Raw genomic sequence first — 13,698 nt, forward strand, 5'->3', positions numbered from 1 at the left:
ATTGTCTCAAAGTTAAAGTTGTTAGGTAAAAAAAAAATATGAAATGCTAGCAACACTCTCTTTTGAACACTCTCTCAAACACTCTCTCTATGATTGGTTAAAATACATATGGGTCTCACCATTTTGGAAATGAGACCCAATAATTTAGTGGGACCCACGTGTATTTTAACCAATCATAAAGAAAGTGTTTGAGAGAGTGTTCAAAAGAGAGTGTTATTTGTATTTCTCAATTATCTTTTTAACAGCATCCATTACTTCTCTATTCTCTTAATATCTCATCATTCATACTTACTTTCACCAGGTTTTTTTTTTTCAAAAACAAAATCTTTATTGATATAAAGATGAGGAAATAATCATCTCACCCCCAGGTGTTTACCAAAAAAATTTATGTTTTGCCTTTCGTGTTCAACTCTCCCTAACAACAAAACACGCAATAATAATTCATAGCAAATAATCATGTTTAAACAAAAAACATTCACCTGTTAAAAAAAAAACAAAAAACATTCACATTCGCATGAAATTAAATCTCATCATGAGTTTCTTTTTTCACTTGTAAAATGCGAGCTACAAATACTTTATTCAAAAAAATAACTAAACGTGTACCAGTTAAACAATTATGCATAAATAAACCTCATCGTATAATCGTTAGTTTTATTCTTTAGAGGAAATAAATCAATTTGAATCTATTCACTACACCAGAAAAGGGCTTTTACAGCGCCCCTTTTACAGTGGTTTAGGTGGCAGCCGCTGTAACAACACAAACACGGAGCGGTTGATGGGCTATTACAGCGTTTTATTAAACTAACCGCTGTAAAAAAATTACCTTTTAACAGCGGTTCTCTTAGAAGGCGCTGTAAACACAAAAACACGGAGCGGTAATAGGCTTTTATAGCGGTTTATATACTGACCGCTGTAAAAAATAGGTTCCACTATTTACAGCGTTTATTAAACTAACCGCTGTAAAAGTAACGTAAATAATAAAAATTAAGAATTCAGGTTCCGTGGATCGAACCCAGGTTCCCTTAATAAAAGGCAATAGTCTTTCCACTAGGCTAGATTCACTTTATGATAAATTTGTACAATTTAGAGTATTAATATAAGATTTAGTTGATTTCTTTAGTAATTGGTTCAAAAAATGTTCTGTGTGGGATTATTTTGTCAGTTTATTCGTTTTGTATATATAAGTATTATTTTCTTTATTGATTTTGTAAAATTACATCTGTAACTGCAAACCCTTATTTTTCCAGTTACATCTCACCACTCTGCAACCTCACGACATAATCTCGACCTGCTACTTCTCTCAAAGCCCTCGCCACCTCCTGCCTCCGCCGTCCTTGCCGTCGCCGCCTCCATCCCTTCCGCCGCCGCCGCCGCCTCTGCCTCCGTCCCTGCTGCGCCGCTGCCTCTCTTGTTTTGGGTCGCTTCCTGCACGGTTGTTGCCCTGTTCTCATTATCAACCTTCCATTGTTCCTCAATCCTCTCCACAAGCAATTTTCCTCTTCCTCATAAGGTAATACTTTGATCTGATGCTATGGAGTTCTGATGCTTGAAATAGCTATATATCATTGCTATGTTTGTTTTTGGTAATTCAAGGGTGCATCCTTGTGAGTTGTGATAAGAGAAGAAGCATCGTCGAGTATCATAATATGTTTCCAGCAATTGATTTCTCACTGGTAATTGGTCTATTTTGATTAGCTCATAACATAGCTACTACTTCAATAAATTTTGTTATGATGTATTTGCTGCTAAAAGAAAATTGGTGTTTGGTTAGACAAGATTTATGCTTCATGCTTGGTATGTTTAGATATAAATTGATGAGGACATTTTGTGGAAACTTGACGTTAGAGAGAAGAATGAAGGAGCAACATCTTTAGTTAATTTTGATGAAGGAGGTTGGTTTTTCATTTTGTTTAGTTATTTCTATTTTGATGCATCTTTAGTTAATTTTGGTTTGAGTTTCTTCTTTGAAAATAGACAAGTAAAGAATCTGGAGTCCTATCCTATCATTTTGAAATGTATATGAAAGGTTTTGGTTCATATAATGACTATAAGTGATACAGGAAGTCCATGTGGTAATTTTTTAAGGTCAGCCAAGGCGACATTTGCTCACTACTGGCTGGAGTATTATTGTAAGCCAAAACAATCTTGTTTCTGGCAATGCAATTCTCTTTTTAATGTTATGTGAAAGGTTTGTGTATGCTCTTTTAGTAAGCCAAAACAAGAGAGATTGACTAATGGGGGCTTGGTAGATCCCAGTCCTTAAAATTCAGAATTTGGAATTGGACTAATTTTATTCATCATTCTCTTTGCTAAGGTGAGACCTACCTACTTTCCTTTATGATTTTGTTTTTCCCCAACGAGTGAATTCACTGCAAGATTTTGCATTCCTTGATTGATTGCTTACATTATTTCTCATAATTGCTCTTTGTGGTATTAGTTTAGCAGCCTATATAAGATTGGGTCTCAGAACTTTAGGTGGTGTATTTGTTGAGTTTAAATTTTGATGTCACTTAGTGGTTTTAGCAATTTTCCTTGTTGCCTTGTCTTGTTTCCATCATGGATGGAGTTCTTTTCTTGAAACTGGCTTGCATTCAAAAGTGCTTGAATGTCTTTTCATCCATGGTGATTTTATTCTAGTTTCCTTTGTTAATTGCTCATAGTGTTCTGTTCATCTTTCATGATCAGCAAGGTTACACGATTCTAGTTTCTTTTGATACTAATGATGCATCTTTAGTGCACTTGTGCAAGTAAGCGCTTATTCTTATTGTGTGTGTGCAACTAATGGACTGCCATCTTGGTAGTTCAGGACTTCAGGTATCATCTTGTCCGGTTGCCCTACCAATAAAGATGGTATCATCAGCGAACTGTAACATCCTTTAGGCCACACCCCCTATTCCAAAAGTCCTCAAGCACTCTATGGAAATCATCCTTCAGCAGGTCCCAAAACTTCTGAATGAATTTGAAATTAAATTCATCTGGTCCTGGGCTTTTGTCTCCTCCACACTCCCACACAGCTCCCTTTACTTCTTCCATCCCAAACCGCCCTGTTAGCAATTCATTATCGGCATCTGAAATTGATTTAAATGAAATCCCGTCCAATCGCACTAGAGTCCCAAGAGAATTTGTGAAGCACTGCTCAAAATAATTTTGAACCTCTGTTTTAATTTCTTGTGGATCCTCCACCCAGTTACCATCAATCATCAGCCCCATAATTGAATTTGTACGCCTCCTCCAATTAATAAGGGAATGGAAATACTTTGTATTCTGATCCCCTTCTTCGAGCCACTTAGACCTGGATTTCTGGTATAGAAGTTATTCATGGAGTCTTAGCACTGTCCAAAACTCATCCAGCAACCACTTTCTCTCATTATTTTCCTCCTCCGACAACCCCTCCTCCTCTTCCTTGCGGTCCAACTCATTTTGTTTTTGCACAACCTCATTCCTCCTGCTCCTCAAGTCTTCAAAAACTTCTTTATTCCATACTTTTAGCTTCCCTTTCAGACACACAAACTTGAATGTATCCCGTCAATTTGTGTCATGCTATCTAATCTTGTTTTGGTACACCGCTCTTATCTTGAAACAGTTGAGGGGTGCCATTGATCCCAAGCGTCACTACAAGAAGGGTGATTCAAAATCAAAGACACTTCCCAAGTATTTCCAGGCAAGTTCATTTTTGTATACTACTACTATGTTGATCATTGACAAGCATATGCTTCAATATAGATTTGCTACATCAAATATGGTTAGCTTTAATTTTTGGATCATTGGAATATCATCAGATGGGAACAGTTGTAGATTCTCCATTGGACTTCTTCTCAGGAAGATTAACAAAGAAGGAGAGGAGAGCATCATTAGCAGATGAGCTGCTTGCTGATCAAAACCTTGTAGCCTATAGGTAAGATAGGCAGTGAAGTATATAATTGTCTGCTTAAATAGACAATGCCTCTCAATGAAAATAGAAACTTGTTCATGCACTTTCCTATGCTCGTCAGGCTACTTACTCGTTGTTTATCAACTTTTTTCTAGGAAGCGGAAGGTTCGAGAAATCGAAGAACAAAACAAACCAGCTGGGAATGAAAATTGGAAGATTAAAGGCGGGAGTTCCCGGAAGCGAGCAAAAGAAAAGAGGAATTGCTGAATTTCCACCCTTTTTAAGATGTAGACACTCTCCTAAATGCTTTGATCAGTTTAGAATTATTATCATTATTTGAAAATATCCTAGTTATCTGTAAAACCTATTGATGCTTCAGAAAATGTTTATTTTATGGCTGAGTTGATATCCTGTGTTTAGAAAATGTTGATCTTTTTTGTTTGGAAGACTCAAATGGGGAGAGGGTCCTTATGATTTGGAGACTCAAGGCACATTTCTATTGCAAAAACTCATTTATGGGAGTTTTTTTTTTGCTGTCATGAAATTACTGTCCATATGCTTGCTATAAGAACAGAGGTTCTGTTTACATGAGATGTTACTGTGCTTATATGCTATACCTTGTTTTAGCTTATGTTACTGTGTTATACCTTGTTTTAGTTTGGTGATGTGTATTGATTTTGCAGTAAGCTTTCATAGAATGTTGATCTTTTGGCTGAACAGGTGTGGTAATTAATTCAACAAAAAAAAAAAAAAAAATTACAGCGGTTCTGTGGTGGAACCGCTGTAATATATATTATCAAATACAGCGGTTACCGTCTGAAACCGCTGTAAAAGAAGACTCAAGTACAGCGGTTATTTTAGAGAACAGCTGTTGTAGGTATGTATTTACAGCGGTTTTATTAAATCAACCGCTGTAAATAATGAGTCTTTTACAGCGGTTAGAACCGCTGTTAAGGCTTTTACAGCGGAGAGATCTACAGTGGTTCTGGACCGCTGAAAACCGCTGTAAAAGGCCAAAAAAAACCGCTGTAAAAGCCATATTTTGGTGTAGTGATTGAAGGTCTTAAATAAATAAATTTTCATTTACTAACAAATCGTTATCCTCTAATCAAAACCCTTCATCAATAAAAGAACTCTTCAAGATAGCAGAACAATGGGTCAAAATAAGAAACTATTTATAGTCTCTTCATAGCAGTAGCCAGCGCTTATATATATATATATATATAGTAACAAATGCATCTAGCTATCTACATATAAATTTCTATTTCAAGCCCCATACACACTGATCTACAATCTCCTCCTCACACACCAATATCTACAGTGTTCTTGTTTAACTAACTAGGCTCTTTCTACATGAATTGCTTAGTCTTGCCGGTATCATTGATCCGAAGACGCTTCACACGGTATTACCCCTTAACCAAAGATGATGATCAAGATTTGGACAAAGAATTAGAATCCCACAAAGCTGTGACAGTGGCGGTGGGAAGAGAGAAGAGGGTGTTCCTCGTGGACCCTTTCATACTACAAGAGAACCAATTTCGAATTTTGATGGATCACACCTCCATGAAGATGGATCAAGGGGATAAGGAGGATCATCACCATCATCTCGGTTTCTCAACAAAACAACATGGAGTGGTCTTTGTTGATGTTGATACCATTTTGTTTCAGCACATGTTGTGGCTTGTGCATAATGATTACTCTTCTTTGTGCAACCTCAATTTGAAGGAAATTATTGATTTCTATGCTCACGATGCAGTATGGTAACTTGTCTTGTCTAGCAAACGTAATTATATATGCCGAAACAATTCTAAGGAGAAATTTCTATAAGTAATTATTTAGTTTTAGAAATTAATTTGAGGAAAGAAAACAGATTGTAATCAATTGATAGAGTTTTTCCTTTCTTTCCCTTGTGACACTGAGAAGGAACACCTAGTTTCTTGTATTATTGCTAATAATGCATAGCGATAGATTATGATTGTAGTGACAATTCTTTCATTTTATCCAAGATTTATGTTACTTTCTTCTTCTTGTCCAATCTCCTTTTCTTCTTTCTTTTTCGTAATATTAGCAGTTCATGTACTTCACTTTCATTTCACCTTTATAGGATCAGAAGCAGACGCGAATCTATGTTAAACAAGGTGGGGGCAATTGCCCCCACAAGATTTTCATATTCCATGATAATCTATATGAAAATAATGTTTCCTTCTAGAAGCCTATGCCACATGTCCCTTCCTAAATAATTCATTTTCCCTCCAAGAAAAAAAAAGACATCCCACTTTTTTTGTTACAACATATTTCATCTCTCACCCTATTTAATTTCATTTATTATTAATAATTCCTTATTCCATATGATACACTTGAATGTATATTTTTAAATGTTATATTTATGAAAGTTTGTAACAATTCAAGTATTATTACAAATCTTTTTCTTTTCTTTTTTTAAATTTTAAATATAAAAATAACTTGAAATTATTTTAAAAATAAATCTAACATTAATTTTTTATTACAAATTCAAAAATATGATACACACCAAAAATTGGAATCCTTTGTATGTGCAACTCCAACAGCAGTGTTGATAATAAATATTGAAACTTTTAATTTAAAATATCATTATTTTCTAACCTATAATTTATGTCTTTAACACGTTTTTAAAAATATATTGGAAGGAAATATCATATTAATTTTACATTTGAAATTTGAACTTTCTTAATTATAATAATTGTTGAAAATCTAATTAATAATTGGTTGTAGAATGAGTAAGATGAGAAAATGAATGTTTTCAAATCAAATAAATATTTTTTTCCAGCATCATGATTTTTTTGGTAAATCATAAAATAAGCATCATGTTTTTATTAAGTTTGATTTATTTTTCCGAAATTTTAATCTATATTAAACATTTTATCCCTTATAATAGTTGTTAATGACTCTAATTAATACTTAAAGTTAATGAATATAATTAATTACCTTTCCAAATTCAAAAATGAAAAAAATCAATTTTTAAAAAATTTTGCTTTTTTTTTTGCTAAAACTTCTACAAATCAAACAAATAATTTATATTTTAGACACACATCATTACTAAACATTTCATTACTAAACAAATTCCCAAGGTTTTTTCCATTAGCGATCCTTATTATTCTATTTCTCTCCAAAAATTTAGAGCATATTATGGAAATTTTTCTCCAAGAAATGGAATATTCCACAAATTTGTCATATAAATATTATGTTCGCAATCAATTAGGATTATTCTCATGTGATTATTTTGTCAGTTTTCTTTTTTTATGTTTTGCAATATATTCATTTTCTCATATTCACGTTTTCAACATTCTTTTCTCTCATAACATGAAGAAGAAAATTATATTCCTCACTCATTTTTGCCTCATCAACATCCAATGATCAATGGTTTGTTCTTTTTATTCCTACATCTTGACAATTAAGATTTTAATTTCTTTTTTGTTTATACTGCGCAGTTCAATATCTTATTTTGTTTCATCAATCTTCTTTAAAAATATCTTTGGTTCAAATGTTTGTTATTTCTAATCATATACCACATGCAATGATACAGTTAGGGTTGTTTTGTTATATTCATTGTCAATGTTTTTCTTCTTTTGCAATCGTATAATATGCCTATTTGAAAATTTCTATTGTATGTCCATATTCACTTTGCTAATTTACTAATGTGTTGTTATTTGTTTTTTTTTTTCCACGTGCAGATAAGACACAGTTCATGCCTCTCAAAATTTACTGGAAGTGTGTTGCTATGTTATGTTCTTCGACTTTACTTTATTTTTTTCTTATTCTACGCTATCATGTGTGAATCACTAGATTTAACCATATCATTACCAATGATCTTATTTTGGGTTTAATTTTTTCTTTTTCCCTAATATTTTTTTCTTCTTCTTTTACGTATATTATTATATCATTCTATAGGGGTTAGAATTAGCAATTAATTCAACGTCAAGCAATATGAAATAATGGTTACCTCCGGTTAATTAATCAAGAATATTGGCACATATGTATGCAGTAGGTCACTACATTAGTACTGGATAACTTTTGGACATTAATTTCGCGAAAGGTGTAGAATCTTTTATATATATGGCTGACATCTCGAGTTACTGGGCTATTGTAGTTTTGACAAACTACTATGATTCAAATTATACTAATTTATTTCTTAATAATTAGCAATCAAACAAAGTGATTTCTAACTTTTCTAAGGTTTTAACATAATGAATCATAGTGGTTGGCTCTCAAATTTCACAAAAATTCCGAAATTTCAATTTCAATTCAAAACATATAATTTGGAACTAGAGAAATCTCAACAATCATGAATCTTCAATTCTATACACGTTTACAACACAAATTCACTATATAGATAGAGACTTTCCGTCATTTTCTACCACACACACTTTTTTCTCCTCCTCTTCTCCTTTTCTATGGAAAAATAACACTCAATCCTTATATTTTTTTTTCAATTTCACTTGGTGCATTGTACACTACTTTTAATCTCTTTACCCATGAGATAATGTATTCTATCATTTAAAGTTATTCTCCTCTTCTCTTTTCCCTACTATAATTAATTGTGTTATCTTTGTCCCCGTAGGATAGCTCAAGTGGTAGGAGCTGAGGGACATATGGGTTGGGCTGGGAGAGGTCCAGGGATCGATTCCTTGCGGGTGCAATTTATCTTTCCGATGTACCAAAAAAAATTGTCCTATCTTTTCTCCATGATTTCATCTAATCTTCCCCTGATTTTTTTTCCTCCGAGGATTCTACTTCTCCAGAGACATTCATCATTTGCGCAGGCATGTATGCACTTCTTCTCTTCACTTTTCCATGATATATCGTGTGTTATCTTCTTCTTCATGATTTCTATTTCCCATTTTCTTTTTTTTTAACCGGCCATGCATGACTTTGTCAACGATAATTTCCTTAAAATTGTGCATGATTTGCTAATTTTCTTCTACTTTATGTGGAGTTCTTTTCTTCTATCTTCTCTAATTTAACTTTGCTTTGGTATTTTTCTCAATCATTTGGGAAGCAAGGGAATGAGTATACGAGACACTCAGTCAAATGTTGCAAAATATATTGAGGATGGGCAGGTAGTGAGGCCAGTTCAAGGGAAGACATAAGATGTCTTATTTTAATAAAGGAGTGATGATTAGGCCAATTGCAAACATATGAAGGAAAAATATGCTTGAGAGTTCTAGAATAGAAAGCAAAATGAATATGAAATATGATCTTATGTAAAATTGTCATCTAAAAGATTTTTCTCAATTGACATTAACATCTCTTAATTGTTTAGAAAACATTAATATATAAAATTTATTCAATAATCAACTCTATATCTATATATATCTATATATATATATATATTCTGACAAACATTTTATATATATATAATATAAAGTTATACAAAATTTCATAAATATAATATTATATAAATTTTAGATATTACTATATAGTAAAGTAACCCGTGCATTGCACGGGTAATTCCACTAGTGTGTATAGTAATATAATGCTAAGTTTTTTAATTTTCCTTCCAATTCATTGATGAATGCCCTCACAGTATGTGAATTCCACTAAATTGAGTTATTTATAATATGAGACTAGTAGATATATGATTTATATTAAAAACATTAATAGTAATATATTTTATTTTTAATCGTAGAAATTTATGTGTATCTTTCCCCACAAGCTAAATTTTTTGATCCATCACTCATCATAAGCGCCTCCTAACCACCCATATGTGCACTCAATGAGCCAATTTATATAGGAACAATTAAGTTTTATCATCTTTAGTGTTGACTTCTTCACCATGGTGACCTTGTTGCAATACATGGTAAAATATTCACTACAAGATATGAAGTTTGAACACTGTAAAAATATACGCTCGCACGAGATTGTGTTTATGACCGAGTACGGGAGATGTGGATGGTTGGTAAAGATTTAGGTCTTGTTTGAGATGGTTCCGATGAGAAGGCCAATGAGAGTGAGAGGTGTGTGCAACATCTCAAACGTACCTGTTCCATCCAAGAACATAGAGATGAGGTATGGTACCTAGAGTGAAAGGATCGTGATACGAGAATCTAGAGAGAGTTTAGACCGTAACCGCTTAGAGAGAGAGTAACTGAATTTCAAGCTTTTATTTCTCAAATGAGCTAAGAGTCCCCTTACAATTGGTAACCACCCCCTATTTATAGGCGTGGGGTTGGGCCTAGCGCCCTTAACCGCCCTTAGTGGGCCAGCTGGGCCTCTCGAGGAGGCCCAAACTCTCTAGCTCACTCACTGCCCTAGGACAGGCGCCTCTAGGCGAGGGCCCCCGGGTCTCGCCCAATCCACAAGTCCACAAGACACTGAGCTCGAAACATGAGAGCTAAGAGTGTCTTAATAATCAAAACTAACCAACGCCAATGCCTAGTGATCAAGAATGATTGCCAACATGGCATAGTAAGTAAAACTAAAGCTAATTTCTAATTCCCTTCACGAGCCCCTCCGAGTCCACAAGTCCACAGGTAGGCTTGTGGAGACGATGCTTGGTCCTCTCGCCGAGTCGCAGCTGTGTCCGCCGTGAACCATGGTCGCCTGACGCGTGTAGGCCACTTGTAACGCACTGAAGAGGTGCGAAGGTCAGTGAATCCGCAGAATCCCAACTGCTGCCCTCGAAACGTCCCCTCAAATCAAGTCCAAGCTCGTCAATTTGAATTTAAAACCAATCAGCTTCAGCCGTTGTAACTTCCCATTTAATGCGCCGCTCCCACTTCCCAAAAATCCCTAAACTGCCTTCATTCCTCTGCCATCATGGTGCACGATTCTGCACCCTCTTCCCACGTCCATCAGCAACCATCCACAAAATTCTCCCACACGTCTCCCTTCGTCAGCCACCCCCTTCCTATAAGGACGTCATTACCTCACCCTTCGCTTCTTTTACAACCTCAACTCCTAGCCACCCTCTTTGTTCAAAAAGACCCTTCAACCAATTGCTACTCCGGCGCCGACGACGCTCCTCTTGCCTCCCCCGCACTCCGGTGAGTCTCTAGAACCTCAAAAGTTGTTTTCGTTTCTTCCCTTTTATCCCAAACTTTGAGCTTTCCCTATATGGCATCAAGACGTCGAACCAGGAGCTCCTCCCGTGGCGCTACCGTCGCTACCCCCTACGGTTCGTTCCTTCTACCTCCTGGGGGAATCCCTCTTGACGAGGAGGACATTACCACTTTCCGACTTAAGACCTGGGAATCTTTACCACCCCCCGCCCTTAGGGGCCTTCCGGCCGGAACGATTCCTAACCAGTTGTCTTCCTATGAGCAGTGGAAATTAGTTTGTGACCTTTCATCGAGGTCCGGTGGTTTCTGGCACGAGAAGTCCCTCGACAACATTCTTCACTACGGTGGCTGCTCGGCTTCCGAGCGCCCTTGGCTTCACCGCCCTCAACGTGACGTGATAGACCCTCATTTTTTCTACGTGCACGAGTACATGTTCACCAGTCTGGGGATCCGGTTTCCCCTCTCCCCCTTTATATGCTCCGTGCTGCGTAGCGTAAACGTCGCCCCGTCCCAACTTCACCCTAACAGCTGGGCCTTCCTGCAGTGCTTTGAAATCCTCTGCGACGCAATCCAGCAAGAGCCAGAACCCTCTCACATCTTTTACTTCTATGGCGTGGCCATTCAGCCATCGCCCTCTCGCAGCTGGGTCTCCTTGGTAGCCAAACCCAACCGCCAACGCTTCAACCCCCTTTGGGCTACTGTCAAGAATGACCTCGCCCGCGGGTATTTCAAAATCGTGGTGTCCCACGAATATCCCGAAATCTTCACTTTAAGGGATGGAACCGTCCAATTCCCTCTGTACTGGACCAAGGAGGCGTCCTAGATAGTCGACCCGCCCGAGGGTTCTCTTACTCCTGAAGACAAGTCTATTATCAGCTTCCTAGCCAGACTTCCGGTCCTAGACTGCGCCCAAGTGATTGGTAAAGCCAAGATTTCGTCAACTCCTGCCTATTTAGGTTTCTCGTCTTTCCCACAATTCGTTCTTTGCCATTCGCCCATTTTACTCTCTCTTTAATCCTGCTGACTTTTCTTTATTGCTACTTGATTCAGGGAAAATGAATTTCACCAGCACAGACTTCTTGGCTGCTTTCAAGAAGAAGAAGGACGTCCCATTTCCCCCTCGTGTCAACCTGAAAGGCGACAAGTCACCCCCCTCATCTCAGTTAGGGGGCGAGGTCAGGAAACGGGCGTCTCAGAGTCCTGACAAAGAGGCCTCTCAACTGTCTCCCAAGAGGCAACACTGCTCAGCCGCTGTTTCCCCTACTGGCAGGGGAAATGTCCCGACTTCCGCCTCAAGCGAGCTCGGCGGACCTTCCAAAACAGCTCCAGCTCCTTCGCTTGATGTACGGGGCGAGCCAGTTAACAGAACCTCTGCCAGCGGGACTGTCGCCCTGCCGCATACCGGGCAAAGCTCAAACCCATCCGCAAGTTCGACGCAGCCGCCGCCCCAGGCCACAAGCCACTCCAGCCCCTGGTTCCTGGTAACCCGGGGATGCCAATTACCCTCTCCTTCACGCTGGCGTAAGTGTAAGATCAAGTTTTGATCTAGTAGTACAACTCTATGTTTTGATGATTACAAGTTAACCTTTTGATATGAACAATTGTGGTACTCTAACGTGTTTTTCTGAGTGTGCTATTTACAGGCTCTGACCTCTATTCAATCTCACACAAATCAGAAGCATTGTGCTTAAAGAGTGACCCAAGCAACGCTTTCGCATTCTCCATGTTCAGTCTGAACAGTGGAAAAGCTTCAGAAGATCTGAAGTAAATCAAGCTCTGATAAGGACTCAGCTCACTTGAAGCTCTGATGATCCAGACGTTCTGACAACCTAGAGACTCTGAAGGTTCAGAAGTTCTGATGGTGTAGAAGACTCTGAACATCCAGAAGCTGAAGAGTGAAGACTCTGAAGTCCAGAAGCAACTGGCTCTGAAGACCATGTACTGATCCTCTGAAGTGAAGATCAGAAGGTACAGTGGTCAGAGGATCCAAGCTTCCTTCTGACTCTGATCAATCAGCTTCACAAGTTCCAACACGAAGCGCTCCTCTGATCAGAAGTCTACGAGGTTAAGGTCAAGTCACTATCCAAAGTACAAAAGCAAAGTGTACTATCCTGACGACCTACCTAACGTCCTCAGCCACAGCAGAAGCTGGAATTTCCAGAACTGCCCTCCAACGGTAGCATTTCCATGCAACGTTCAACCCTACTCCTTGGAGTATAAATAGAGGCTGAAGATTGAAAGAAGCGGCAAGAAGCATTTTACACACACGCAAGAAATATTCAAATCCTTCTAAGCTTTCTTTCATCTTGAATTTCATTGAGTTTACTATAAGCTTTTTAGAAGCATTTTCTTTGTAAACAAGAACTTCATATACAGATGTATAGTTTGCCTTTAGGAGATCAAGGTTGATCGGATCCTAGAGAAGACTAAGAGAGTGAATCTTAGTGTGAGCTAAGTCAGTGTATTGTTAGTCACTTGTAGGTTTCAAGTGCAGTTGTAACACATACCTGATTAGTGGATTGCCTTCATTCTAAGAAGGAAGAAATCACCTTAACGGGTGGACTGGATTAGCTTGAGGGTTTTATCTAGTGAACCAGGATAAAATCCTTGTGTGCTTTTCTATCTCTTATCTTAAGCACTTCTTGAGTCACGAAAAGATTTGATAAAATCTTAAGGTGGAAGTTTTTATTTGAAAACGTTATTCAAACCCCCCCCCCTTTCTACCGTTTTTCATACCTTCAATTGGTATCAGAGCGCAAGTTCTGATTACCACACCTAACAGTGTTCAGT

At 37.4% G+C, this 13,698-nt stretch overlaps 2 protein-coding genes across 2 annotated transcripts; both read left to right on the top strand.

Annotated features, from left to right (window-relative positions):
* Positions 1 to 1,225: 1,225 nt before the first annotated feature.
* LOC130714752 (uncharacterized) lies at positions 1,226 to 4,295 on the top strand (the record flags this gene model as incomplete). Its single annotated transcript, XM_057564699.1, has 4 exons — positions 1,226 to 1,510; positions 3,584 to 3,661; positions 3,780 to 3,895; positions 4,027 to 4,295. Coding segments are annotated over 4 exons (591 nt in total), but the record flags the coding sequence as incomplete, so codon positions are not given.
* An 827-nt stretch (positions 4,296 to 5,122) lies between these two features.
* Positions 5,123 to 5,837, top strand: LOC130715105 (uncharacterized). Its single transcript, XM_057565148.1, has one exon. It carries the CDS (start codon positions 5,225 to 5,227, stop codon positions 5,633 to 5,635), a length of 411 nt encoding a protein of 136 aa, XP_057421131.1. The 5' UTR covers positions 5,123 to 5,224; the 3' UTR covers positions 5,636 to 5,837.
* Positions 5,838 to 13,698: the final 7,861 nt, after the last annotated feature.

This window comes from Lotus japonicus, chromosome 4 (genome assembly GCF_012489685.1).
Source record: "Lotus japonicus ecotype B-129 chromosome 4, LjGifu_v1.2".
Taxonomy (NCBI): domain Eukaryota; kingdom Viridiplantae; phylum Streptophyta; class Magnoliopsida; order Fabales; family Fabaceae; genus Lotus; species Lotus japonicus.

Coding starts and splice junctions, on each gene's coding strand:
- LOC130715105 (XM_057565148.1), top strand. CDS start 5,225: ATGAATTGCTTAGTCTTGCCGGTATCATTGATCCGAAGACGCTTCACA.